Raw genomic sequence first — 26,039 nt, 5'->3', positions numbered from 1 at the left:
TTACTGCCACCACCCAGTTAATAATATCAGCTACTAAAAGGCCCTTAAAAGGGTGTCCAATTATTACTGTGCAATATTAATATCCAATGGCAGTATGACTAACAGTCAAGGCTTACTTTAGAGTGGCCTATTACAATAACCTCTATAAATATGCAATGCACTCTAGAGCTTATCTCTACACTAAGCAGCCACAGGTAGAAAGTTTTAAAAATATTTAATAATAAATAATTAAAACACAAGACAAAACTACTACACCACAGCGATATCTAAGAGTTCAGAGATCACACAGAAACTTAAAATAATAAAGTATCACAGGTCTGATTTCAAAGAAAAATACCTAATTAATCTTTACTAGCTTTAACTATTCCTACAAGAAATCACAGTGCTAAAACTTACATGTGAGCACAAGGCAGAGTGCTGGTAAGTTAGATGTCCAAAGTCAAAATGCTTTTCAGTCTCTTGAGAGAAATAGTATTTAAACATTATTAGCAAACATGTCTCTAAGGCTCTCCCAAAATTACATCATTTTTGACACTTAGGTTATCGCAGTATTCATATTGCATCAACTTAACACCTGGTCTGAGTTCTCAGGCCACAAAATGCATTATTTAGCAATCTAACACCTCCTCAGAAACTTACAACAATACAAGACATTTCACATGTATATGCTAGCAGAAACCAGAGCAATAAAACACATTCCACATCTAAATTCTGGTCATAAACTTTAGCCTTAAAACAATGGGCATGAAATCTTCATCCAGCCACCCTGGAGCCGAATTCTAACATTAAAGAGATTCATAAGATCTTTTCAACTTAAAAAGACACATTTGAAATACTTGGCTTGGTTGTCCTTACAGCAGATGGCAATGTTACAACAATCCTGAAGTTCACATTTTGCAGTGTTTTCTTACATTTAAAACCACAAGCCTGTATTTTACATTTATTTATACAGTTGATAGAATTATGTATCAAATTCTATTTGACTAGGCTGGCAGCCTTCGCCCATCTCTCCACAATCGACACAGTGGGGATTTAAGTACTGTACCCTAAAATGTAGTGAAGAGTACAGCCTGCTCAATGAGGCTAGTTTGTGGGGGGAAGAGGTCAGATATAGTGAATTTATATGCCCCTAATTCTGAAACATTGATATTTTGCACTGGACTTTCTCAGAAACAGATTATTCTGAAGACCCATTTGAAAACTAAGAATGCTTTTAATTCTGTAATGCATGGCACAGAACTGCACACAAAAGATTGTTCGCTTTAAAAATTAACTTAGTGTATAGTGACCATTTGGGGCGATTTAGTGTTTCTCCACTTAGAAGGAAATGTGTGGGGCCCAATTCTACTTTGCAAGAAATAGCCTACACCTTTTTCCCAAAATAGATAGGGTACAGAATCAATTATTTTCTTCCCTAGGGCATTTTGAAGGTAGAGTTTTATTAAAGAATATTTCAAGGTAAACTCTTCAGATAACAGTAGCGTGATTTTGGGACATATCAACATGCATAAACCCCCAACCAAATAGGTAAAAAGCAAAACAAAAGAAAATATTTAAGCTATTGAGAAGCTTATCCTGCTTCTTTGAAGATATTGGGGTACATGCCATTACACAGACATGGTTCAGGGACATGTTCTGCATCCCGCAAGTCCCTGATTATAGCTCTTTTCACCAGTTTTAGCTCATTGAGTAAGGACATGGAGTATCTATTTTAATTAGTCAGCCTTTTTAAAATTAAGTTATGGACTCAAATGATGGCCATGAAGTCCTGTACACCCAGGTTACAATAAACAACACAAACTACAAATTTGTAATATGTTATCACATTACAAATGCAAGTGCTTCCTTGATAAACCTACAACCTTTCCAATAACTCAAATCATTTTTTGACTTGATGACCTGAATTATCCCTCCACTGAATGGAAAATTATGCCCCAGCCAGTGACTGGGACAAAAACTACCACACTACATAAACACTAACAGTCTGGGACAAATGGCAAAAATGCTGAAAAGGGCTGGAAACATACTGAATTTTATCCTAACAAACATCCCTGCCAGCTTTACTATGCTAAATATCACCTTAATCCCTTTTTTACTCTGACCATTGTGTTATGATGTTGCTCGTATACATCAACTACACCTAATAAAAATATACTGTTTTAAAGTTTTTTTTTGAATGGCAACTGTGGTGCCCTGGACAATCACCTAGCATGAATGAATTGGGATTGTATATTACCCCCCCCCCCCAATTCTACTGCTATTCTTTATCTTCCAGAAAGATGGAATTTTGTTGAATGGTTCCTGGACAAGATAGAACAGTGACCCTTTTCTTGTGACTGCCCAGCCATAAAGGGGTTTTGAGACAAGCCAGAAGAGCAATATGAAAACCTGTTTGGATAAGGCTTGAGGGTTAATATGTATCGCCTCCACTCAGGGCTAATGAAGAAAAAGGACTCCATCCCTCTCTATTGATTCCCCATGCTCTGATAGCTTTCTTCAGTTCCACTGGGAAGAGTAACTATAATCAGAGGTTTGATTCCGCCAAGCCCAGATGGTCCTCCGGTCTCTGTGGATACATGGATAATTACCAAGTCAACACTGAAAGGTCCTACTTCTATAAAAAAAAATGAGAGGAAAAAGAAGCAGAAGGCAACCCAATATCAAATATATAAACTCTGAAACTGCATAACCATGGAGGGAAGGCGAAACCTTCTTCCTCTCGCTGTTCCATGATCTTGTTGTATTTAATAACATGGGATTGATTGAAATTAGTTTGACAATTCCCATTTTGTTGCAAAAAAGTCAAATATCAATAAGTATCTTATATCCATACTTAAGGTGCCAGTATGTAAGCTGAACATGCAACCTCTAAACCTTCAGGCCGGCTTAGAAAAGTAGAGATGCAAGACCAATGCCAGTAAGTACTCAAACGTTCACCTCTAAACAATTTTATTCAACCGATGTCTTCACTATGACACATACTCTTGTGTTCATTGATATGTTATTAGTCAAGTACATAAAAAATATATATATTTTTAGCCAGCTCTGGTAGCACAGACGAATGAAGCCTTGCCTATGTCCCAGGTGACCTGCACTCAATTAGCAGCTCAGGCAGCTGACAATGATGTCAGGGAAGGATGGGAGTGCAGGTCCACTGCCAGCTCACCCATCCTGTGAGGAGGGAAGTAGGGAAGCAGCATTTGAGTGACACCTAGTGAGCACACATGGTACAGTACCCATGAAGCAGTGAAGAAACACTGCATTTATACAAAACTGAGGGCATGTAGAGGCACACTGTTTCAGGCAGCAGCAGTAGAGCACAGAGAGCTGTTGAGCAGGATGGAGACATTACACAGGGGTGGGGACAGTCCGGTCTATCAGTCCTGGAAACTGGCCTGCTTGTTACCACCTGACTCTCACCATAGTAGATACAAATGGGCTGATGAGACACCCCTGGCAGGAATGGGCACGTCATTGGACCATTGACTAGATGTCTGGCTCTTGTCCCTAATGGAATTAATATAACAATTGGGTAAAAGCAGAAGAGCCATTAAGCACTCCACACTTGGAGTCTGGGCCATGCATTTATATGTCCAGTGCTTAATTAAATTCACATCATTACAAGCATTTTCCTTAAATGACATTGTTAAATACTTAAACTTTATGTGCAGTAGGTAAAGTACACAATAATTTAAGTACTTGAAGAACACATTTAAAGTGGCATGATGCAACACAGGAGTGAAGAACAAAACATTAAAAAATGGTCCACAGCATGATGGCTTTTGGCCTTTTGCCCAGTTCTCCTTTACTGGAGAGCCTCTCATGGGTAGAATGAATGAGTAGGTAATAGCCTTTTAACAGGGACTGCAGAACCTGTGGTCAGTGGGGGAGAGGAGATAAGAAAAAAACCCATAACAATGATTTAAAAAGAAGAGAAGGCCAAAAATAAATAAATAAATAAGTGATTAGGGGAAACAAGTCTGCTTTGAAGGTAATCCAATATCAAGTGGGAATGTTGAATGTATTAAGCATCACAGTTCTGTAGAGTTTTTTCTCATTTTTTTGGGGGAAGAGGAGTGTATATAAACTGTTAAAGAAAAAAGATGTGGGAAAGGACAAACAAACGTAATGTGCAGTACAGGGAGTGGATGCTACGGCATTGTTGGTAGCATTTTACTGATTCCTGAGATTTGGGTTTGAAAGCATTTATGCTACTACAATACACTGGAATCTATACATCAAGGACATGCAATGGATCACATATATGTCATTAAATGATTTTCATAATAAACAGATGTATGAAACAGAATCCTCTACTAGTTAGAATTTGGTATCAGAAGCTACTACTGCAATTTATAGTGAAAAGAACACCACTGTGGTTAATAAAGAATGCTTTTAAACATAAAAAATGAAATACATTCATTTAATCAACCAACCAGCTAAAAGCAGCCCTCTGTTAGTTTAAAACATTTTAAGGATGTTTTCCTACCTGTGGATGAAGTTATGTTTATGAAGATGCAAAATCCCAGCTGCAATCTCACAAGCCATTCGTTGCAAAGTTATAGGGTCAGGTGCCATGGAATCCGCTGCTACACAACTTCTCAGGTAACCTTTTAAATCGCCCTTTGACGCACCATGAAAAGAGAAAAAAAGACAGTCAGCATTCTAGCCATCACCTCTTTTAATAATATATTTATATTTTTTATATCTCATTTACATTGTTAGTTCTTTTATAGCGCAGACCCAAGAAACAAAGCCTTGTGAATGTTATTGCATTAATGCATATAAGTAAAAATTTAACTGGGCAGAATAATAGTTCAGCAGTCGATTAAGGTTTACTTACAGACTATTAACGTTTATTTACAGACTATTAAAATAAATTAATATTTCCTGTTTAGTATTTATAGTTATTTTACTTAACTGTAACTTGCACACTTTTTCCTTGTAACTTGCACAAATTACGACTTATTCCATGGTATCTGTCCCCTTCCAAGTTAAGATATGGGGAGTTAGCTAGGATCTCCCACTAAATTGCATCCTTGCCAGAAATGGGCAGGCAGTATGCTAGGGCTCCATCTCTTTTCAACCTAGATGCTGCCAACATTCAACTGTTCAACTTCCTTTATGTGGGAATGGTGGACCTGAATTACAACAGTGGCACTCTACAGGATTCTGCATGTAACTCAGCAGATAGCACAAAGAGACTCTCTCAGGTTGCAAGGCAAAGACAGAAAGATAAAGAAAATACTGTTCAGACACCCTTCAAAAGGAATGCCAGCGGCAACCTGCTCACCAGTCCACAGTGCATCAAAGGCAGATGGAAGGAGCACTTACAGCAGTTTCTGAATAAAGAAAAACCCACAGAAGCTGTACTGCCCTAGACACAGCCTACGATGAGAGAAGAAGAGGAGCCCACCTTAGAAGAAGTAAGAACAGCACTAAGGAAGATGAAGTCTGGGAAGGCAGCAGGCTCAGATGAGGTCACAGCAGATATGATAAAGATGTTGGGTGAGATAGGGGAGAAATGGATTCTGAGGGTACTCATAGCAGTATGGAGAGAAAGTCATATCTCAGATGACTGGAGAGTAAACATTCTAATACCAGCATACAAGACAAAGGGGACATTCATAACTGTGGTCAGTGCAGAGGTTTAAAATTCATTCCACACTGCATGAAAGTTCTGGAGGGGGTGATTTACAAATGAATACACAGAGGAGTAAAAAGTAAGATGGGAGATGAACAGTTCAGATCAAGATCAGGATGAGCACAACTACCGTGATGTTTGCTGTGACACACATAGTTGACAAGAAACTAGAGATGATGAAACAGTTCAGCTGGGCATTCCTAGACTTGAAGAAAGCATATGACAAGGTCCCAAGAAATAACTAACAAAACACCAAGACAAGATCACTAGGAATGGAAAAAATCCATGAAATTACCATCTGAATTAGCTGATGAAGTCTTTTTGATGAAAGCGGTTATTAAACAGTTTGTGATGCTAATTCCGTGGATTTTTTTTCATTCCTGGTCATCTTGTCTTGGTGTTTTGTTATTTATTGGTTGTCTTCATTAACACCGGTCGCATTCAAAGAGTTTTTGTAGTTTCTTAGTTAAGTTCCCAAGAAAGCTGATTAGAAAAGTCTTGCAAAGGTTTAAAGTCTCAGACACTTTGGTAGAATTAGTGCCAGCTGTATACATGGTGTCAATGACACAAGTATGAGCAATGCTCATGCTCAGATTGGGGTTCATAGTGGGGGTGCATCAGGGTTCAAGCCCACTGCTGTTGATACTGATGAAGGACTAAATTTGCAAACAAGTCAGAGGGAGCAGATCAACAAAAGTGCCATATGCAGATGATGCAGCATTACAAGCAGACTCTGAACAGGAACACAGCAGAGAAATGGAATGCAAAACTGAAGGCACATGGAATGAAACTGAGTACAGATAAGAAAGCTGTACAACAGCAAATGAGGGAGACAGACAAAGATGAAAACTGAGATAGAAGGGAAAACTGAAAACTGGTTAACAACGTCAAGCATCCGGGTGGAGTGGTTAAGGATAAGGGAAGTCTGAATGTGGAGGTCAAAGCTAGAATCATGGGGGACTGAAGCCAAATGGTACAGAGTGTCAGGGGTAGTGTGTAACAGATGAATGCCAAATAAGCTGAAAAGTAAGGTGTACAAACAGTGTTTCATCCACTATTACAGTATGGTAGAGAAACTTAAGCTGTAATGGCATAGCAGTTCAGGAAGCTAGAGACAATGTAGATGAAGTGCCTGGATGCACACTGTGGGACAGACAAAAAGAAGAATATATCAGAACAGAAGCCAGAGTAGTTCCCAGTGCAGGGAACGTCAAAGAAAACAGATTATAGTGGTTTGGGCACATGTGCAGGAAAGCAGAAGACAATCTTGTGGAAAAGATTTGGGACAGACAGGAGGAAGGCAACAGGCAATGAGGACATCCAGCAAAGAGATCGATGGACTGTATGAGCGAAAACCTGAGACAGTCAAGCATGACTGTCAAAGAAGGCAGAAGAGTGGTATTGAACTGAGAGAGATGATGTCCATTGATGCAACACCCCACCCCTGTTCAGAAAATGGAAAAAAGGAGGTTATTGATGATGATGATGATGATGGTGGTGGTGGTGGTGGAAGGGAATATGGTGGACCTGACTTAGTGATTCGGAAGGTGCATGGTAGATACCATAAGGTACCTCAAACCTCTAAGCCATCACCACTGAACTATTTTCCTCCCCTGCTGCTCTTCTATCAGATTGTGGTCAAGGTATAGGAGTGACCACCCTTCTGTCCAAAGCACTCCTGGTACAGTGACCATACTGCAAGGGTACCACCCTGGCACAAAATCTCAGTGTTAAAGTTAAGCACACATTATGACAAACAGAGCTGTCTTTCACCTGCTGACATTGTAAGAAGTCAGTGTGAGAAAAGTGATGCACGTTATGGCCTTTCCATCCAATCACGTGACTGTACTGTCAGTACTGGTGAGACTGCTGTGACTGCTTACAAATCACACATGAAGGCACTCTGTAAATCACTTCATTTACCCATAGGGAACAGTTATTTTCCTCTTGAAAGAGTGCAGCTCTGCAAAACAGTAATTGGTTGGACTTCACCCATTCTTACATTTTCTTGTGTTGCTATGCTGCCCCCCATCTCCACCCCCCCCCCACCAAAAAAAAAAAACCCTCTGTCTTCACTGGTTACCTCCATTTCATGATTCTTAGTTATTTTTGGCAAATTAAGGCACACTACAATATGTAAATCTAAGGCACACTACAGTAAGTAAATCTAAGGCACACTACAATATGTAAATCTAAGGCACACTACAGTATGTAAATCTAAGGCACACTACAGTATGTAAATCTAAGGCACACTACAGTATGTAAATCTAAGGCACACTGCAATATGTAAATCTAAGGCACACTACAGTATGTAAATCTAAGGCACACTACAGTATGTAAATGTAAGGCACACTACAGTATGTAAATGTAAGGCACACTACAGTATGTAAATCTAAGGCACACTACAGTATGTAAATCTAAGGCACACTACAATATGTAAATCTAAAGCACACTGCAATATGTAAATCTAAGGCACACTACAATATGTAAATGTAAGGCACACTACAATATGTAAATCTAAGGCACACTACAGTATGTAAATGTAAGGCACACTACAGTATGTAAATGTAAGGCACACTACAGTATGCAAATCTAAGGCACACTACAATATGTAAATCTAAGGCAGACTACAGTATGTAAATGTAAGGCACACTGCAATATGTAAATCTAAGGCAGACTACAGTATGTAAATCTAAGGCACACTACAATATGCAAATTTAAGGCACACTACAATATGTAAATCTAAGGCAGACTACAGTATGTAAATGTAAGGCACACTACAGTATGTAAATGTAAGGCACACTACAGTATGTAAATGTAAGGCACACTACAGTATGCAAATCTAAGGCACACTACAATATGTAAATCTAAGGCAGACTACAGTATGTAAATGTAAGGCACACTACAATATGTAAATCTAAGGCACACTACAATATGTAAATCTAAGGCACACTACAGTATGTAAATCTAAGGCACACTACAATATGTAAATTTCGGATACAATTGAAAGTTGGGTTTGTAAGTGACTACAGTGTGCCTTCAGAGGGCTGTCAGCCATCATGTGATAACACATTGAAAGTCCCCCCGCATATCTTACTTATGCATGCTAACCATAACAGTAAACCTAACCCAACACATTATGTTAATAAAAGCCATTTCCCTAACAGTACCGCTATCAAGACAGCACTTGATCTTCCTTTTGTATCTGTGGTTTGCTGATACAGGGCTTTTTTAGTGCAATAATTATTCAGCGTTTTGTCATTCACTCTTATAAGTCATTCAGTATTTTGTGATTCTCTCTTTTTTCTACTACTATTTACGATTCCATCTTTTGAGTTTTCTACCATTTGTGACACAATCATAAATATGTGCATGTATACATATATAGTTATAGTTATGGGCAAGGCCATGGGAAGAGGTAATCATGCAGAACAAACAAAGACCTGAGAGTATACCTAGGGTGGGCACTGCAGATGGAAGAAATGGAGGCTGTCAAAGCAGAAGAGAAAGCTAATTTATTTATTTGTCTTTGTTGATCAGGAAAAGTTTGACTGGTTAAAATCCATTTTCAATGGTGGGCTGGGTAGAAAAGCTCCATATTTAAGTTACACAAGATGCACATTTATAATTCCAGGGTACAAATGTCTATACATTAGTTTATTTACATGATTTTTAAATATATTTAAATAACATAGCATTTTAGCATGAAAACAAGATAAATTAATATAAATTGGATAACTATTGAATAGAAAAATAGCATACAATAACAGTTAATACATTTATAGCATGATGGCTGCAGGGAAAAGATCAAACTAGGGTGTTTTAGAGTTCAGTAATCATTTACAGACAGACAAGTAAAATGCAGCTTAAAAATTGATAACAGAGACATGAAAGGAGAAGTTATGGAAATGAGCAGGAAGCATACTTCTAAACTATACAGATTTTTGAAGAATGCCCAGATTTTTACTTAATATTTTTGGTCCACTTTTCATTAAAACTTGAATTTTTTTCTGGCAAATTAGTGGCAAATCATTAAAGGCTGAAGTTAGAAAATAATGACAGACATTTGAGTTTCAGACTTCATACCCTTCAGAAAATTCATGTAAATGCAAAACCTGTTGTTCTATCAACTTTCTAAGTTTGTAAGAGCAATATTTAAAACTTCTCCCTATTTTTGGGCCTTTGCCCCACTTTTATTTATGGCTTTATCCAGATTTCTTGCTGTAAGAAGTTGAGAGGTATGGCAGGAAGACAAATGGACAGAGGAGGAGTTGCAGTTAGTGGTGGGGTGTGAGAGAAGGAGGAACAGTAAGAGTTTAGGAAATAAGTGCAGTATGAGGAGGAGTGATATGGTACAGAAACCTTGGGAAGCAAAGTGGCTATAAGAGTTGGACAAAAGTAATCCAAGTAAAGCTAGCTAGTTGAACAGGAAGAACAGACACATATTTGGTATAGGTGCTGTTTAAGCAAAGCTTTAAAAACATTTAAGTTTTCTATTTTAACTGTGTGGGGATTTCATTCCAGACTTTTGACACTTAATGGGAGTAGACAGAGTCTCTAGCATTGTTGAATGTCTTACTGTGGTGTTTCTTTCAGCTTTTCCCGGTTAGGGGTCGCCACAGCGGAAACTTCGGTCCATTAATGATTGGTAGTTGATTTTTACATGCCGAGTTACCAGCCATGACGCACAACCTTCAACGAAGGTACGCCCATTCACGCATGTCTCCACGCAGAAGACGCTCTAGCTGAGAATCGAACCGGATGGCGTCTTACTTTGAGGCGACAACGCTACTGCAGTACCACCACCGCAGGTTGAAGGTCTTACAGGCAGTAAAAATGTACTGCTACAGTGAAAACCTCTGGTGGGTGACTAGTGCATTAGAGTGTTTCACAATGCAGCGCATTTGTCTTGGAGAGTACAGTTGGTTGTGTGCAATTATTAGTTGTGAGTACATCAACTGATTTGGGAGCTCAAGCCAGTTTAATTTTTTTAATGCAAGGCAGTGCTGTGTTTTATAAGGTTGGCTGGTTACAAATGTAGCTATTTTGTAATAGCAGGAGGCTAGTTCAGTTTTACATGTAGTGTTGATATTTGAAAGAGGGGAGAAAAGATATAACAGAGAAGGAAGGAGATATGTTGCTGCTAAGGTAAGCCTTTCTTGATCTGTCAGGTAGTGTTTGGCCCTACAGAGGGAGATGAGTTTTTTGTGAGTTTTCTTGATGGAATGAAGTATTTGGTAATCAAATTTAAGGCTGTCATCTATTATGGCTCCCAGTAGTTTAGTTTGACCTATGGTTTCTATTTTTATGTTATTACCTGAGGTAATATGAAATGTGTGCTTCTGGTTAAGGTGTTTCAGAGTAAGTCGCATAAGTTTGTTTTGGCATTAAGCAGTAAGTTATCATTTTTTAGCCATATGTCAATGTCAGTGAGAGATCTGTATGAAGTTTATTTATGAAAATACTGAATATAAGGGGGTCGATTCTTGACCCTTGGGGAACACCAACAGAGACTGGTTGAAACACTGAAAGGTTTTTTTGCCATTTAGTTGCCTGCTGATGACTGCATAAACAACTAAAACCAGGAGAGGGAGGGGTAAGTGAGACCTAATATTACAAATTCAGAGAGGGGCTTTCGGTGGGATACTATATCAAATGCTTCGGAAACGTTAAGGAAAAGTGAAAAAACAAGGTTGCCTTCATTTCTGTATTGGTTTACAATGTTGTTATGTTGATATGAAATGGCATTAAGGCATTGTGACAACATATATGTATATTCATGCTTTTCTTTGCACTGTAAATCATCATACCAAAGTGTGATGGAAGAAAAATGGAACTCATGTCAGTGTAAGCCAGACAACAGTACTAACCTGGACCTGTGTGTATATGTGCATGGGGGGAGGGGACAAGACTGTCTCTTAGTTTTAGATAATAGTCCCACACCTCATGAAATGGGAATAGTATCAATGAGTTGCAGCTTGACAAGGCACTGCACTTCATACATTTTCACAATAATATATATATGCAGCTACTTCAGAAACCCAAAAGCTCAATTACCTGACTTTCAAAAGACCAAGATGAAAAAACTAAATTCCAGAAGACTGACCACTCAGAACACCGATATTTCACTACAGGTAAGTAACCGCTTGGCCAACCTGGCAAACAAACTAAACCAAAGCAAAGAAAACCCACCCATATGGGGAGCTTTGCCACCCCCCTAACTAAATATGCCACCTCTGAGATCGCACTACAGTGGAGGTAAGGGGCAAAGGTCAAAATGCTGGCCAAGATGTCAGGTAAGTGAGCTTTCGGGTTTCTGAAGTAGACCCACATATACACACAAACACACACACACACACACACATATATATATGGCTGTAGGACAGCTGATTGAATGACCAATAATGTTGACAACCAGGATACCGACAATATTACATTGAAACACCTAACATCGACATATTTTGTGCATATTCTAGGGATTATCCTGGAGTGAAGTAAACTCATGTTAGTGTAACCCAGAAATGAGTAATAACCTAGATGTGTGTGTGTGTGTGTGTGTGTGTGTGTGTGTGTGTGTGTGTGTGTGTGTGTGTGTGTGTGTGTGTGTGTGTGTCTGTGTGTGTGTGTGTGTGTCTGCAATTTGGGAAACAAGTCTGTATCTTAGTGTTTAATAGGTGACAGTAGTTCCACACTTCATGAAATGGGATCAGTGTCAGTGAGTTTGCAGCTTGACAAAATACTGACCTTTTAAAAGATATTCACCTCTGCACAAAGATGGGCCATCTACAGATCCTGGAAACTACAGACCCATAAGTCTCACTAGTCTTATATGTAAAGCCATGGAAAGAATTGTCATGGAGATGATCAACAGAAATATAGTAAATCTCCAGACACTGGAACAAACCCAGTTTGGTTTCGTCAAGGGGAGATCATGCCTAATCAACCTAGTGGACTTCTTCGAGAAGGTCAAGAAAGCAATGGATGAGGGCAAAGTCATTCACACTGCCTACCTCGACCTCGCCAAGGCATTTGACACAATACCCTACTCTGGTATTGTTGACAAACTCAAGAGTTAGGTACAGACCCATATGTCACCCGGTGGATAGCCAACTGGCTCACAGACAGGACCCAGGAAGTTAGAATTGGAGAGTCCACCTCTACAAAGAGGTCAATCACAAGTAGAGTCCCTCAGGGATCAGTCCTTGGACCTCTCCTTTTTGGCATTTACTTCTCAGAAGTCAAGGCCAATGTCAGTGGTTTCTGGCTGACTAAATTTACATATGATTGCAAATTAGCAGTTGTCATTGAAACTTACACTGACACAAATGTTCTCCAGGAGGGGCTGACAAAGACAAACAACTGGTGTCAGACCCATGGACTAAAACTAAATCCCAAGAAATGGGATGCTTTGGGAAGTCATCCATCTCTGGTAAATATCATATTGACAACATACCATTGACCCAGTAATCAGGGACTTAGGGACACAAATAGATAGTAATCTAGCCTTTGATCATCACGTGTCTACAGTGGTGAAGAAATCATTCTATGTTGCGCAACTTATAAACAAAGGTATGGCATCTAAGTCCAAAGAAGTAATTTCACTTTATTTGGCATTCATCAGGCCTATCATTGAGTACAATGTCCCCTTTGGTATGTAACTAACCAGGCATATCCAACAAGTGGAGCATCCACAGAAGTTCCTCACTAAAAGAATACAGGGTGTAAGTAATATGTCATATGCAGGCTGCCTCAAGGCCCTATCCTTGTATTCTGTCTCCTACAGGCTTTGGAGGGGAGATCTATGCCTGGCATACAGGGCATTGTCAGACCCCACTCTATCGGACCTCCAGCATATCCACAAAACAAACAACACCAGAATTACCCATTCTATAGACTTAAACCTTGCCTGTGATATAAATAGGACCTGCCTAAGAGACAGGTATATATCCCAGAGACTACCCTGTCTATGGAACAGGCTTCCCATCCATGTGAAGCAGAGTTCCCCCCAACCCAATTCAAGTACAACTTGGACAGTTGGATGGGAAACTGGAAATTCATCCCTGGTTTAGTACCCATGTCACTAATGAACAGAGGTAACCTGTAAATGGTTCATCTCCCAGGCCCATGCTTACACTTATCAAGGGTATCATAACTTGTTGGAGATTTGGGATGCATGGCTAGGCTTAAAAAGGCCCTTGTGGTCGTTAGTCAAGTAAACACCTACAAACCTATATATGTGTATACATATATATATATATATATATATATATATATATATATATATGTAGTATACATACACACACACACACACACACATACATGTACACACACACACACACATTTTAAATATATATATATATATATATATATATATATATATATATATATATATATCTATATCTATATCTATAATCTATAGCTGTAGGGCAACTGATTGAACAACCAGCAACACTGACGACCAGGAAATCATACCCGGAGCATAGTAAGCCAAATGTAAGTATTTTTGCAGGGGCAAGCCCCTGCCACCCATATCCACTGCTAATTAAATATACTAATTCTGATATCACACAATCCACAGGTGAAAGGGGATATTCAATCTTGCACATCTGTTAACCATCTGTTTCAGCTGACCAACAGGTGTCAACCTTGCTGGTCATTTGAATAGCTACTCTACACCCATATAAACACACATGTATAAAATTACTTGCATACATACATACACACACACACACACACACACACACACACACTACGTATATCTGTCCTCTGAGGGGAAGTATGCCTCTGCATGTTCAATTCCCCTCACCTTACAATACAATGCACTTGGTGGTGTGCACTTACTAGACCCTATGAGATGTTGCATGTAGAGCTTCACCTATGTGTCACTCATGTGGTAAGCCAGAGCTACCCCCCCCCACCACCAGTATGGGTGAGCCAGCAAGGACCATTCACTCCCATCCTCCCTTACCAGCTTCTATAAGCGCGCAATCTGCCAAAGAGCTAGCAATCCAGAATTTCCAAAATTTAAACATCCAGTTGGAGTTCCATTTTCAGAGTATTCTCCATGTTCTTTAACACCATAGTAAAATAACTGATCTGTTAAGTCACACCTGACACATATGGTGCTACCTGTACTACGTTAACTGTATCCCAAACTTTTTTGTTATAGGGCACTCAAACATGCTCAATGGTTCTTAACCAACCACAAAAGACAATCTTTCTTTCATACTTTTGTATGGCATCACAGCTTTTAACACCCAATTTTTGATGTCCTATACACCACACAAAATCTTCCTTAAAAGGATATTTCTAACATAAAAACATCAATTTTTCTGAAACCTTAAACACATTTGGCATCCAGATGATTCCAACCTGATTCAGAATAACATTGTTGTAATACTATTCCTACCTATTTCTTTGGTTCCTGTTGTGTTATTGTAAACTTTAAATGTCACTAACTTTTTAAAATAAAGTTTTTATTTTAATTTTTATGTCTCTATATAAAACATCATTGTTTTCATCTTTGTGATAACACACTTATAATACACCACCAAATTATTTTTAATTTTTAAAATCATTATTGACTGTCTGATTCAATCTGTTTACAAACCAGTAACAATAACTCGTCTGGATGAATCATATTCAGTCCTCCATTTTCAATGTCCTGATAAAATATTTCTCCATTAATAGAGCTCAGTCTATTACCTCATATGCTGGAAAATAAAATACCCATTCATGTTTTTTTCTGATTTCTCCGAAATAAAAAAGAAAAGCTCTTGCCTGTTTGTACCCAATCTGTATGTTGTTCTTCTTCTTTTTTCGGCGTTTCCTGGTTAGGGGTCGCCACAGCGGAACTCCGGTCCGTTAATGATTGGCAGTAGATTTTTACAGTGCCGAGGTGCCAGCCCAATGCCCAACCTTCAACAAAGGCACGCCCATTCACGCATGCCTTTCGAATGCCACTCGACCGTGGGGAGGACATGCAGACTCCACACAGAAGGCGCTCCAGCCGAAAATGGAATGGGAGAACCTCTTGCTGTGAGGTAACAACACTACCGCTGCACCACCGTGGCTTTTTAAAAGTCTTTAATAAGTCCTTTGACTTCTGTGCATTAATCCACCTTTGTATTTCCTTCAGATGGTCTTCCATTGGCCTAATTTCTTGTTTCTCATTATGAAATTCAACTCCAAAAAAAAATCCTGCTTGAGGATGACACACACTAACTTTCCATCAAGCTCTGTTCCAAAGCCAATAACACCTTTTGACTAATTAACATAAAATCTTCATACAGTGCAACATTTTCTACATATAACAATAAACTGCATGCTTAAGTCATGAAAATAGGATACCACCCTGTAATAAAATATGATAATTATTTCTTAACAGTTGCAACCACATAGTATATGCACAGTTCAAATAACATCTATCCATCCTTATATTATTTCCTACACAATCACTTATCCTTACTTTATTTTCTATACAACCATCAATCATTGGTCTTAAAAATGAGTGTAGAATAAACTTCTGTAGGATAGCATACTATTTCATTACCAAAACCTAATAGTCTTAATAACTGTGCATGTGAATCATAATCATAAACTTTAATGTAAACTTTATAGGTTCACAGGTTGGTACTAGGCTATCGGCCCTAGGGCCTATACAAGTCTAGCCATAACAATTCCCTGGACATTTCTTCCCACACTATTTACTTCCCTGGACCCCTGTCTAGCAGGGCGACTGACGTGATCCTTGGGGGAATTTCCTTTCTCCCATCCAATCATCAAGATTCCTTTTGAAGAGGGCCAAAGAGGCGCTTTGCTTGACATGTATGGGCAGTCTATTCCAGAGTCTGGGGAGTTTCTGGTTCAGAAACCTATCCCTCCAGCATGTTTTGTTTATTGTGATGACAAGATTTAGATCCCTGAAGCATGAGGCTCTGAAGGATTGGGATTTCTTTAAGTGTAGCATGTCCAACAGCTCTGGGTTTGACATGGCCTTGTATGTTAAGCAGAGATTGCCTCGGAGTAGACGATATTCAACAAAGTATAGCTGGAGTTTTTTTAAGGAGGTCAGCACAGGGCATCTGCTTTAGGCCTGTGATTCTTTTAGTGAGGTATTTCTGCGGCCTTTTCAGTTGTTACAGATGCCTTGAGAGGCAAATACCAAATGGGGCATTGTATTGTATAATGGGTTTAATGAGAGATGAGTACAGTGGGACAATGACCTCCTTTTTTCTGGATGAAAAGCCCTTAGTGATGAAGTGTGCCACATAGAAGGATTTCCTGACTGTCGTGGTGATGTGGATATTGAAGGTGAGACCACTGTCCACCTGTGTCCCTACGTCTCTTATCACACTTTTGGTGTTTAGTGTACTGCCACCTATGTGGTAATTCATGGGTACATGTTTTTTCCCAAAGCGGATAACTATACATTTCTTGGCATTAAGCTTGAGCCCATGGCTCTGGCACCTAGCATCTGTTTCTGTAAGGCCCTTTTGTAGAGTATCAACATCATTTGGGGATTCAATAATGGCTCCCAGTTTGCAGTCATCTGCAAATTTTGATAGCCAGAGTCCCTTAATGTTGGCCTGTACTTCAGAGAAGTAGATGCCAAACAAGAAAGGTCCCAGGACTGAACCCTGAGGTACTCCACTTGTCACTTGTCTGGAGCTGCATTTGGAGTCAGCTACTTTTACAGTGTGGGTTCTATCAGTAAGCCAGTTGGCAACCCATCGAGTGACTTAGGATTAATGCCCAGCTTAATACATTTATCTATAATTCCAGAGTGGGGGATGGTGTCAATGGCCTTGGCGAGGTCCAGATAGGCTGTGTGGACTGCCTTACCCTCATCCACGGCTCTGGAGACTGATTCAAAGAAGTCAATAAGGTTCAGGAGACAAGATTGGCCCTTCACAAACCCAAACTGGGTGGGGTCCAGTGTTCTAAAGTTGCCAGTGTCTTTGTTTATAAGTTCCATGATAATACGTTCCACGGCCTTGCAGATCAGGCTCGTCAGACTAATGGGGCGGTAGTTCCCAGGATCCAAGGTGGATCCCCCCTTGTGGAGGGGGATAACTGTAGCTGTGCACCAAGCCTGAGGTGAGGGTATGATTAAACATGAGACTTAGGTGAGGTGCCGGTTCATTTTGTAGTTCATGTAGTACACAGCCCGGGAGGTCATCTGGTCCCATGGATGCTGTATTCTTAGATTTGGAGAGTGCGTTTTTTATCTGTGTGGTCATTATTACCGGAATTTGGCAATCTTCCAGTATTGAGATGGGTCATTTAGTGAGTGAGAGGGGGGGTGAAGTTGGCACTGAATCGATCTGCCAGGATATTGGCAATATCATTGTGATCAGTATATTTAATGCCATTCTGTTGTAGCTCAGAGCAGATCTGAGCATTGCCATTTAGATTCTTGACATAGTTATAGAATGCCTTGTGGCTGTCTTTGGAATCTTTGGCAATTTTATTTTTGTAACTAGCTTTGGAGGATTTTATGAGGAATCTCAGCTTTTTACTGAGGCTGGTAAGGGTGTTTTTTGCATCCTGGGATTTTCCTCTTTTCTGCAACAGTTTTTTCCTTTTGTTGTAAAGTTTGTTTATTGCAGGGGCCACCAGATTGGCTTCCTTTTTTGGAGGAGAGCATCTTGGTTCTATTTGGGATGGCACAATTCATGCATGAGTGAATGTGCTCGTACAGTACCTCAGTGTAGGACTCAGCAGTCAAACTTTCAGTTCCTGTCTGCATGGGTGTCAAGAAGTTTGTAACTTCTGACTTGAGTAGCATGAAGTTGACCTTGGAGAAGTTTTTTATGGAGGATTTCTTACTGGGGGTGGGGGAGGTGGGGGTGGGATGTGGATGTTAAGGGTGATTAGCTTATGGTCTGACCTGACCAATGAGGGGGTGATCATAGGTGTGGAGCATCGATTTCTCATGTTGGTAATGACCAGGTCTAGGATACTGGAGCCCCTGGTGGGACTATGGATTAGTTGATCCAGGGCATTGGAATTTATGAATTCCAAGAACCATTGGGCAAAGGTGTTGGTGCACGAGTAGTTTTCCCAGTTAATGGCAGGGTAGTTGAAATCACCCAGTATTAGGGTGTTTGGTTGTATATTAATATTTTCCAGTATATTTAGAAAGGTGTAGTGAGAATCTTGGGGCATGGTGGGGGATCTGTAGCAAGCTACAATTTGGATTGCAGTCTTACCTAGTGTTAGTTGCACCTGGAGAATTTCAGACACATTGTGTTGGGCAACTAATCTGGTGGTGTGAATATCCCTGGTGAATATGGACACTCCTCCACCTTTAGTGTTTCAATCCTGGTTTGGTAGCCGAAAAGTGTGATAAGAGTTGTAGCCTGGTATTGCAGGGGTGCTCTCTGGAGCCTTGAACCAGGTCTCAGTTACTGCACAGATATCGATGTTCTACATTTTTAGGAGTGCCTCGAGAGAGTGCATTTTGAGGTTTAGACTTCTAGCACTGAGTAGCATTACCTTCAGATTTTGCATGCTTGTACCTTATGTTGGTGGTTTTGTCCTTTGAACTTTGCCTAAAAAAGGCACTATAGGGGTGGCAAGAGCCTTAGCCAGTAACCTGAATCCCAGGGGCGACAGGTGCAGACCATCTCTGGCAAAGCATTGTGGTCTGTCAATCATGTTGTCCCAGGCAGACAGATACTGGATCCCCTTTGAATGACACCAGAAGCTTAGCCAATTGTTGAAGTCAATCATTTTGTCCTTATATTGTGGTATCATTCTGGGCGAAGGCAGGATGCTACTCAGGGCTAGGGTCATACCTGACTGGGCCACATGATCCGAGAGCTCTTCCATGTCTCTTTTCATGTAGTCCAGGGAGATACATCTCAAGTCATTGACTCCAACATGAAGAATGACAGAGTCATATTTGTACTTGTTGTGGAGTGACCTGAGTGCATGAGTTATGTGGCGGATCCTGGCAACCGACAGGCAGCTCGCTGTAATTTTCTCCTTGTTCAGCCTGGTGAGTGGGACATCAGTGTGCCTGACTATAGAGTCACCTATGACTAAAGTGTTAGGTACGTTGTCTTGCATTAGGGGCTGTTGCTGGGTGGCACACTGGTGTTTTGACCTATGTAACACTTTGGTTGTGAATGGTGTTTGTTTGCGTTTCAGCTTCAGAGGTCCTTGTTGCTTGGGCAGGTTACAGTTAAGAGCCTCCGCATATGTGGATTTAGTGTTGCTATGTGTGGGTGTTGGTGGTGTGAGTTTAGAAGGGCTATGTGTTGCTTGAGGTGTAGTGCAGGTATTAACCTTCTCCTCTTGACTGTCTAGCACAATCTTGGGCGGAGAGAGCGTTGCTTCCAGTTTGGCTATGTAAGTGCATCTCTCACAGGTTGTAGTTTGTAGTTTTGGGTGGTAGGAGGAGAGGGTTGTCTGTGTACATGAGGCAATTACTGCATTGCCCCAGTATTCCCATATTCACCAGGTGGACAGGAGAAATCAACGGAAGCTGACCCTTGAACATGCCTGGTTTGGTGCTTTTTTTTTTTTAAAGTACAGGAGCTGTTTCCCCTTACCTTAGCAAGGTACTTTGCAATTACAGGCTGTTTAGTGCCTATGATTAACTTCTCCTTATTAATATGGAGAGTTGAGTGCTTGTATCAGTTTAAGGCTTCCTAGAGCTTTCCAGCAGGTATTAGAGCAAGTGCTACTCACAGGGATGCTTAAAGGTAAGATGAAAAAAAAATGGTTTATCCTAAACACTGCAGTGTGCACTAGACAAGTTAGATGTGAAAGTAGGTAATTTAAGTTTTACCTGTCTAAAAAGTTAAGTTTTAGTGGAGAGTCACTATTTTTAAAACAGCAAGATAGATTGAAGGGGGTGATCACTTTTGTATTCTGGTACTATGGAATACAGTAGAATGAACAATAAATTTAAATAGCTGAAGGGGAGTGATTTCACAAAATGATAATTGTGTGCTTAATTATACCAGCCAGTGAAAGCAGAGAGGAAATGAGATATATGGTCAAATTAACATAAGAGGCAGGCAGCTAGAAAGACAGTGGTATTTAAGAACACAACAGTGACAGAGTAGTGGGGTGGGGGGGGGGGGGATTTCTGCCTGACTCACAAGAAACAGAGCTGTGGTGTCTTTTGAAGTTTTAATATGCAGTTAAAAGCAGAACACATGCAAAACACAAGGTAAAGAAAACAAATCACAGCACTCAAAATATAAAAAAGGCTATAAACCAATACAAAATACAACAAATAAAAAGCAAACCAACCTTTCCCTCACAGCAAAGTGTAGCAGAGTTTGGGTGAGCCTTTCCAATAAAGCTCTGAAATGTTTTATTTTACCCCTTAAATAGAAGGTTTAGTTCCTAGCTCCACCCCCTCAGTTCACATTAACTACATTCAGTTTCCACATGAATCCATATTTCTCTTTTAACACCAATTTCTGCAGACATTCGTTAACTATCCTGAAAATTGCATACACACTAACATCTTCTACCAACCACTTCCCCAGTTAACTTTTTAAACATGTACCTACATTCTCTTTTGCACCATATTTGACAATAAACTATAACCTTAGTTTAATAATGAAATGAGTCTCCAGTTCTAAACTTTGTTCTTTCTTTTATATTCAAAGTATTTTCAGATCTTCCTGTGACACCCCTGCACTGGCCCAGTAATCAAGGAGCCTCAGTCCTTACCACTGGCCACAGTGGCGGACGTACACACTGGGAGGATGACAAGTACACACACACACACACACACACACACACACACACACACACACACACACACACACACACACACACACACTAAAGTACAATTTCCTTTAAGAGCACAAAAAGATCACAGTCAGCCTGGGGCTGGTTTCTCCCTCTTTCTCCAGATCCCCAGTAAGACCCCCCACTGGAAAGGCTGACACAGGTTTATTAGCAAAGGACCTTAAGTAGCTGATAAAGAGTTGGCTGGTGGCAGTCAGAACTACCTTATAGTCTGGGCAGAAGGGGGAATAGCTAATAAACCTGTGTCAGCCTTTCCCAGGTGTGTGTGTGTGTGTGTGTGTGTGTGTGTGTGTGTGTGTGTGTGTGTGTGTGTGTGTGTGTGTGTGTGTGTGTGTGTGTGTGTGTGTGTCAGCTACTTGGGCAGGGACACAAAGCACTGGTTGGACAGAGAGGGTGCTGGAGGTTTTTGCTTGGTCACTCAGCTGAGATCTCAACCCTATAGCTGTACTAGTGGGGAGTAGTATTGAGGATTTGGAGAAAGAGGGAGAAACCAGCCCCAGACTGACTGTGATCTCTGTGTGCTCTTAAGGGAAATTGTACTTTACTGTGTGTGTGCTTGTCATCCTCCCAGTGTGTACGTCCCCCACTGTGGCCAGTGGTGAGGATTGAGGCTCCTTGATTACTGGGCCAGTGCGGGGGCATCACATATTAATTGGTTGGCAGTGGTGGGATAGCCACATCACATGTTAATTTGCCTGTAGTGGTATGGATATCAAATTCCTGTAGTTTGTAAACAGTGGTCACTGAAAGTGTTTGTACTCTCAGTCAGCCACAAAGTGAAAATACACAGTTTCATATCACAATTGCTTTATTTATTTATTTATTTTTGTTACCTTAGTTAGTCAGGGAGAGCAGGCAAGCATGTCAGCAGAGGAATATGGCAAGCTGACAGGGAGCCAGATGGCTGAGATGTGCCAGGCTAAAGGACTGGTGCATGCCAACCTGACTAAAGCAGAAATTATTGCAATCTTGGGAAAGCTGCATCACATCCCAGCAATCAGGAGGACAACCATGCTGGCCTTAGAGATGTGCCACTCTCAGATAATGGAAATTTCAACCTTTCCACTGAGGGCTTAAAAATCTGTCTGGAGTCAAAAAGCCTTGAACTGGAGGCCAAACGTATGGAAATAGAAGCAGCAGAAAGACTGACACATCTGGAGGCTCCGGAAAATGAGAAACTGAGACATCTGGAAGCTGAAGAGAATGAGAGGCAGAGGCAACATCTGCCCCAAAAGGCCCCCAACATCCCCCCAAAAGGAGAAATATCTATACCAGAGGATTGTAGCCTCCCAAACATCTCAAATGCTCAGGTGAGAACAGCTCTCTCCAAGGCGAAAAACACAGCATCCATGGGACCAGATGGTGTCCCCGGTTGTGTGCTCCACGAACTCATTCAGGAATTAAACCCGCAATTAGGGCAGCTGTTTAATCTTAGCCTCACCTCAGGATACGTACCCAAGGAGTGGCGTACGGCAACTGTGGTCCCACTACATAAAGGCGGTGCCTCCACCGACCCTGGAAACTACCGTCCCAGCAGCTTGACAAGCCTGGTCTGCAAAGCTATGGAAAGGATCATAATGGAACTCATAAATAAAGACATAGGGGACCTGCAGACATTGGATCAAACCCAATTTGGCTTTGTCAAGGGCAGATCATGCCTTTTAAACTTGGTTGACTTTTTCGAAACAGTCACCAAGGCCATTGATGAGGGCAAGGCAGTCCACACAGCCTACCTTGACCTGGCAAAGGCATTCGACACAATACCCCACTCAGGCATCATAGAAAAACTCACCAGCTTAAATGTAAACCCATACGTCACAAGATGGGTTGCAAACTGGCTAAGTGACAGAACCCACAGGGTCAGAGTTGCTGGCGCCATGTCTGATTCCAAGCCTGTCACAAGCGGTGTCCCACAGGGCTCGGTCCTGGGCCCACTCTTGTTCGGCATCTACTTTTCAGACGTACAGGCAAGCACAGGAGGATTATGGCTGACAAAGTTTGCAGATGACTGCAAACTGGGCGCCATAGTTGAAAACACATCAGACACAGATATCCTTCAGAAGGGTCTCATAGAAATGGATAACTGGTGACAAAGCCAAGGTCTAAAGTTAAACGCTATAAAATGCATAGTCATACCCTTCAGGAAAAACAAGGTTACCCCCAGCTACCATATAGGTGGCAATCCACTAAGCACAGAAGAGGTTATCAGGGATCTGGGGACCCAGGTTGACAGTAACCTTTCATTTGACACCCACGTTGCCAAAGTAGTTAGGAAGACCTTCTACATTGCCCACCTGATCATGAAGGGATTCACATCTAGGTCAAGGGAGGTCATCATTCCCCTGTACTCATCACTCATCAGACCGATGATTGAGTACAACACCCCATTTGGAATGTATCTGACCCGACACCTGCAGCAATTGGAAAGGCCCCAAAAGTTCCTCACCAAAAGGATAAAGGGTCTCAAAAATATGTCCTATGCTGCCCGACTGAAGGAGCTCCAGCTCTACTCAGTCGCTTAACGCCTGCTCAGAGGTGACCTGTGCCTGACATACAAGGCCATGTCCAACCCGGAATTAATGAACATGCTTCACCTCAAAAAATCTAAATCCATCCGATCTACAAGAGCACGAGACTTGAACCTTGACATGGTCATAAATAGGACGTGCTGGAGGGACAGATTCATCACCCAGAGACTCCCTATGCTGTGGAACAAAATCCCGGTACATGTGAGGCAGAGCACCTCGCTGGCTTTGTTCAAGAGAAATCTTGACTAATGGATGGGAGATCGCAGGTATACCCCAGGGATCACCTCAGTGTCACTGCTTGACAGAGGCACAGCTAAATAATGGGCATAGTGTCCTTCAAACTAAAGGGGTGGCGAAAGTCACAAAACTCTGGGATAGGCTTATAAATGCCCTAGGGCAGATAGCCTAGTATGAACCTATGAACCTATGAACATGAAAAGGAGATGCTGACTATTTGCCAGGGTCATGGAAGTAATCGGGAAGGGAGTAACTGAACCCCAGAAGCAACAAAGGTCAATAAATTTCTTCCACAATTTACAGAGGGTGATGACTTTGATAGTTTCATTCATATGTTTGAAATGGTATGTAAACAGTATAATGTTGACCATGGGCTCTGGGTACGGTTCCTGACCCCCTTACTCCATGGCAAAGGTGTAACTTCTATTTCTAAAGTGTCTGATACTGATTGCTTAAATGGTTAATACTGTGAAGAATTGTTTTTTAGAATGTTTTAAGTTAACACCTGAAGCTTATAGGAAAAAGCTTTGTAAGCATAGGTGCAAGGCAGATGAAAGTGTGTGAATATGTTACTGAACTGAGCACTTATTTCATAGCTGGGTGAATGGATGTCAGGTCACCACTTTTGAAGGGCTGGCAGACATTTTGGTGAGGGAACAAGCCCTTAGCACTTTGCCTGAGGACATCAGAATCTGGTTAGCTGATAGACAATGCAATACTGCAGATGAGTTGGGGAAGAAGGGAGACCTATATCTAGCAAGCAGGGCATCACTGCCAGGAAATGGATACCCAGTGCTGCTCATGGGCCTAAGGGAACCCATGGTGGGCAACCCAGACTGATCCAACAGAGTCCGCCAGTAGCAGCCGAAGCCATTAGTCCAGGTACACATCCAGGACTAAGGATTAAATGTTTTAAATGCAACCAGTGGGGCCATGTATCATACAGATGTCCACGGAGGCAAGGTGGGGAACAAAAGGTGGGATAGCCAGTAAGTGGGAATGAAACAATGCCAGCAGTAAGTTGTCTCAAGACAACAGCAGTACCAAACTACCACAAGAGGTTATATCTTATCTTGGTAAATGGGCATAAGGCCAATGCTAAGAGAGACACAGCCTCTGACATAACCATTGTGGGGCCTGCAATGGTTAAAGAGGAGCGCTGCTTGCTTGGGAAATCTACTCCAGTCAGAGCTTTGGGAGGGACCCCATTTCAAATACCTTTGTCTAGGGTTCACCTTGACTGGGAGGGTGGAAAAGGAAGCAAGCACATAGGTGTGTTTGAGGATATCCCCGCAGATGTCCTGATCGGGAATGAACAAGCATATGAGTCTGTTAGCCTGTGGGAGACCCAAACAGACCACACACTTGCAGCCAAGACTGGTGAGGTGGTTACTCCAGGGAGGGAGCTACCTGTAGCAGTCAGACTGAAGGTGAGCCACAGCTGCTTGTGGGTACTGATGTTCCCTTGGACAGAGTGACTGCAAGCGCAGAGATGAGTAGTAGTACCCAGGCTGACAGTGAGGCACCGCTGTCACAGGATACCAGACTTCCTGTGGAAGGGGAGCTGGGAATGGTTACCAAGAGAGAACTGAGACAGGTTCAGCTCTCAGACCCTACATTACAAGGCCTGAGGGACGTAGCTAGTGAGGCACCTGATTGTCAAGGAAAAGGGGAATCTGTACACTGGTACAAAGGGTTACTGTACAGAGAGTGGACCCCTGAGGGAGGGCTAGAGGGTGAGAGAAAATGCAGCAGTTGGTAATACCCAGCACCTACCATCTGGCACTTCTAGCTATAGCTCATGATATTCCCTTTGTAGGTCATATGGGAATGAAATGTACAAAGAGACA

The 26,039-nt window shown here is 41.3% G+C and overlaps 1 protein-coding gene across 2 annotated transcripts in view; it reads right to left on the bottom strand.

The window, feature by feature from the left end:
- AATK (apoptosis associated tyrosine kinase) overlaps positions 1–26,039 on the bottom strand; it is a 2,480,061-nt gene that overhangs the window by 707,240 nt on the left and 1,746,782 nt on the right. For both annotated transcript variants that reach the window (XM_044085080.1, XM_044085081.1), the window contains one exon: positions 4,490–4,623. In XM_044085080.1, coding sequence (XP_043941015.1) covers positions 4,490–4,623 — 134 coding nt within the window. The remainder of the gene's footprint in view (positions 1–4,489; positions 4,624–26,039) is intronic.

The sequence above is a fragment of the Protopterus annectens genome, chromosome 10.part0, assembly GCF_019279795.1.
Source record: "Protopterus annectens isolate FY-2018-M chromosome 10.part0, PAN1.0, whole genome shotgun sequence".
Classification (NCBI taxonomy): Eukaryota; Metazoa; Chordata; order Ceratodontiformes; family Protopteridae; genus Protopterus; species Protopterus annectens.
This window is presented reverse-complemented; position numbering and strand designations above follow the sequence as displayed.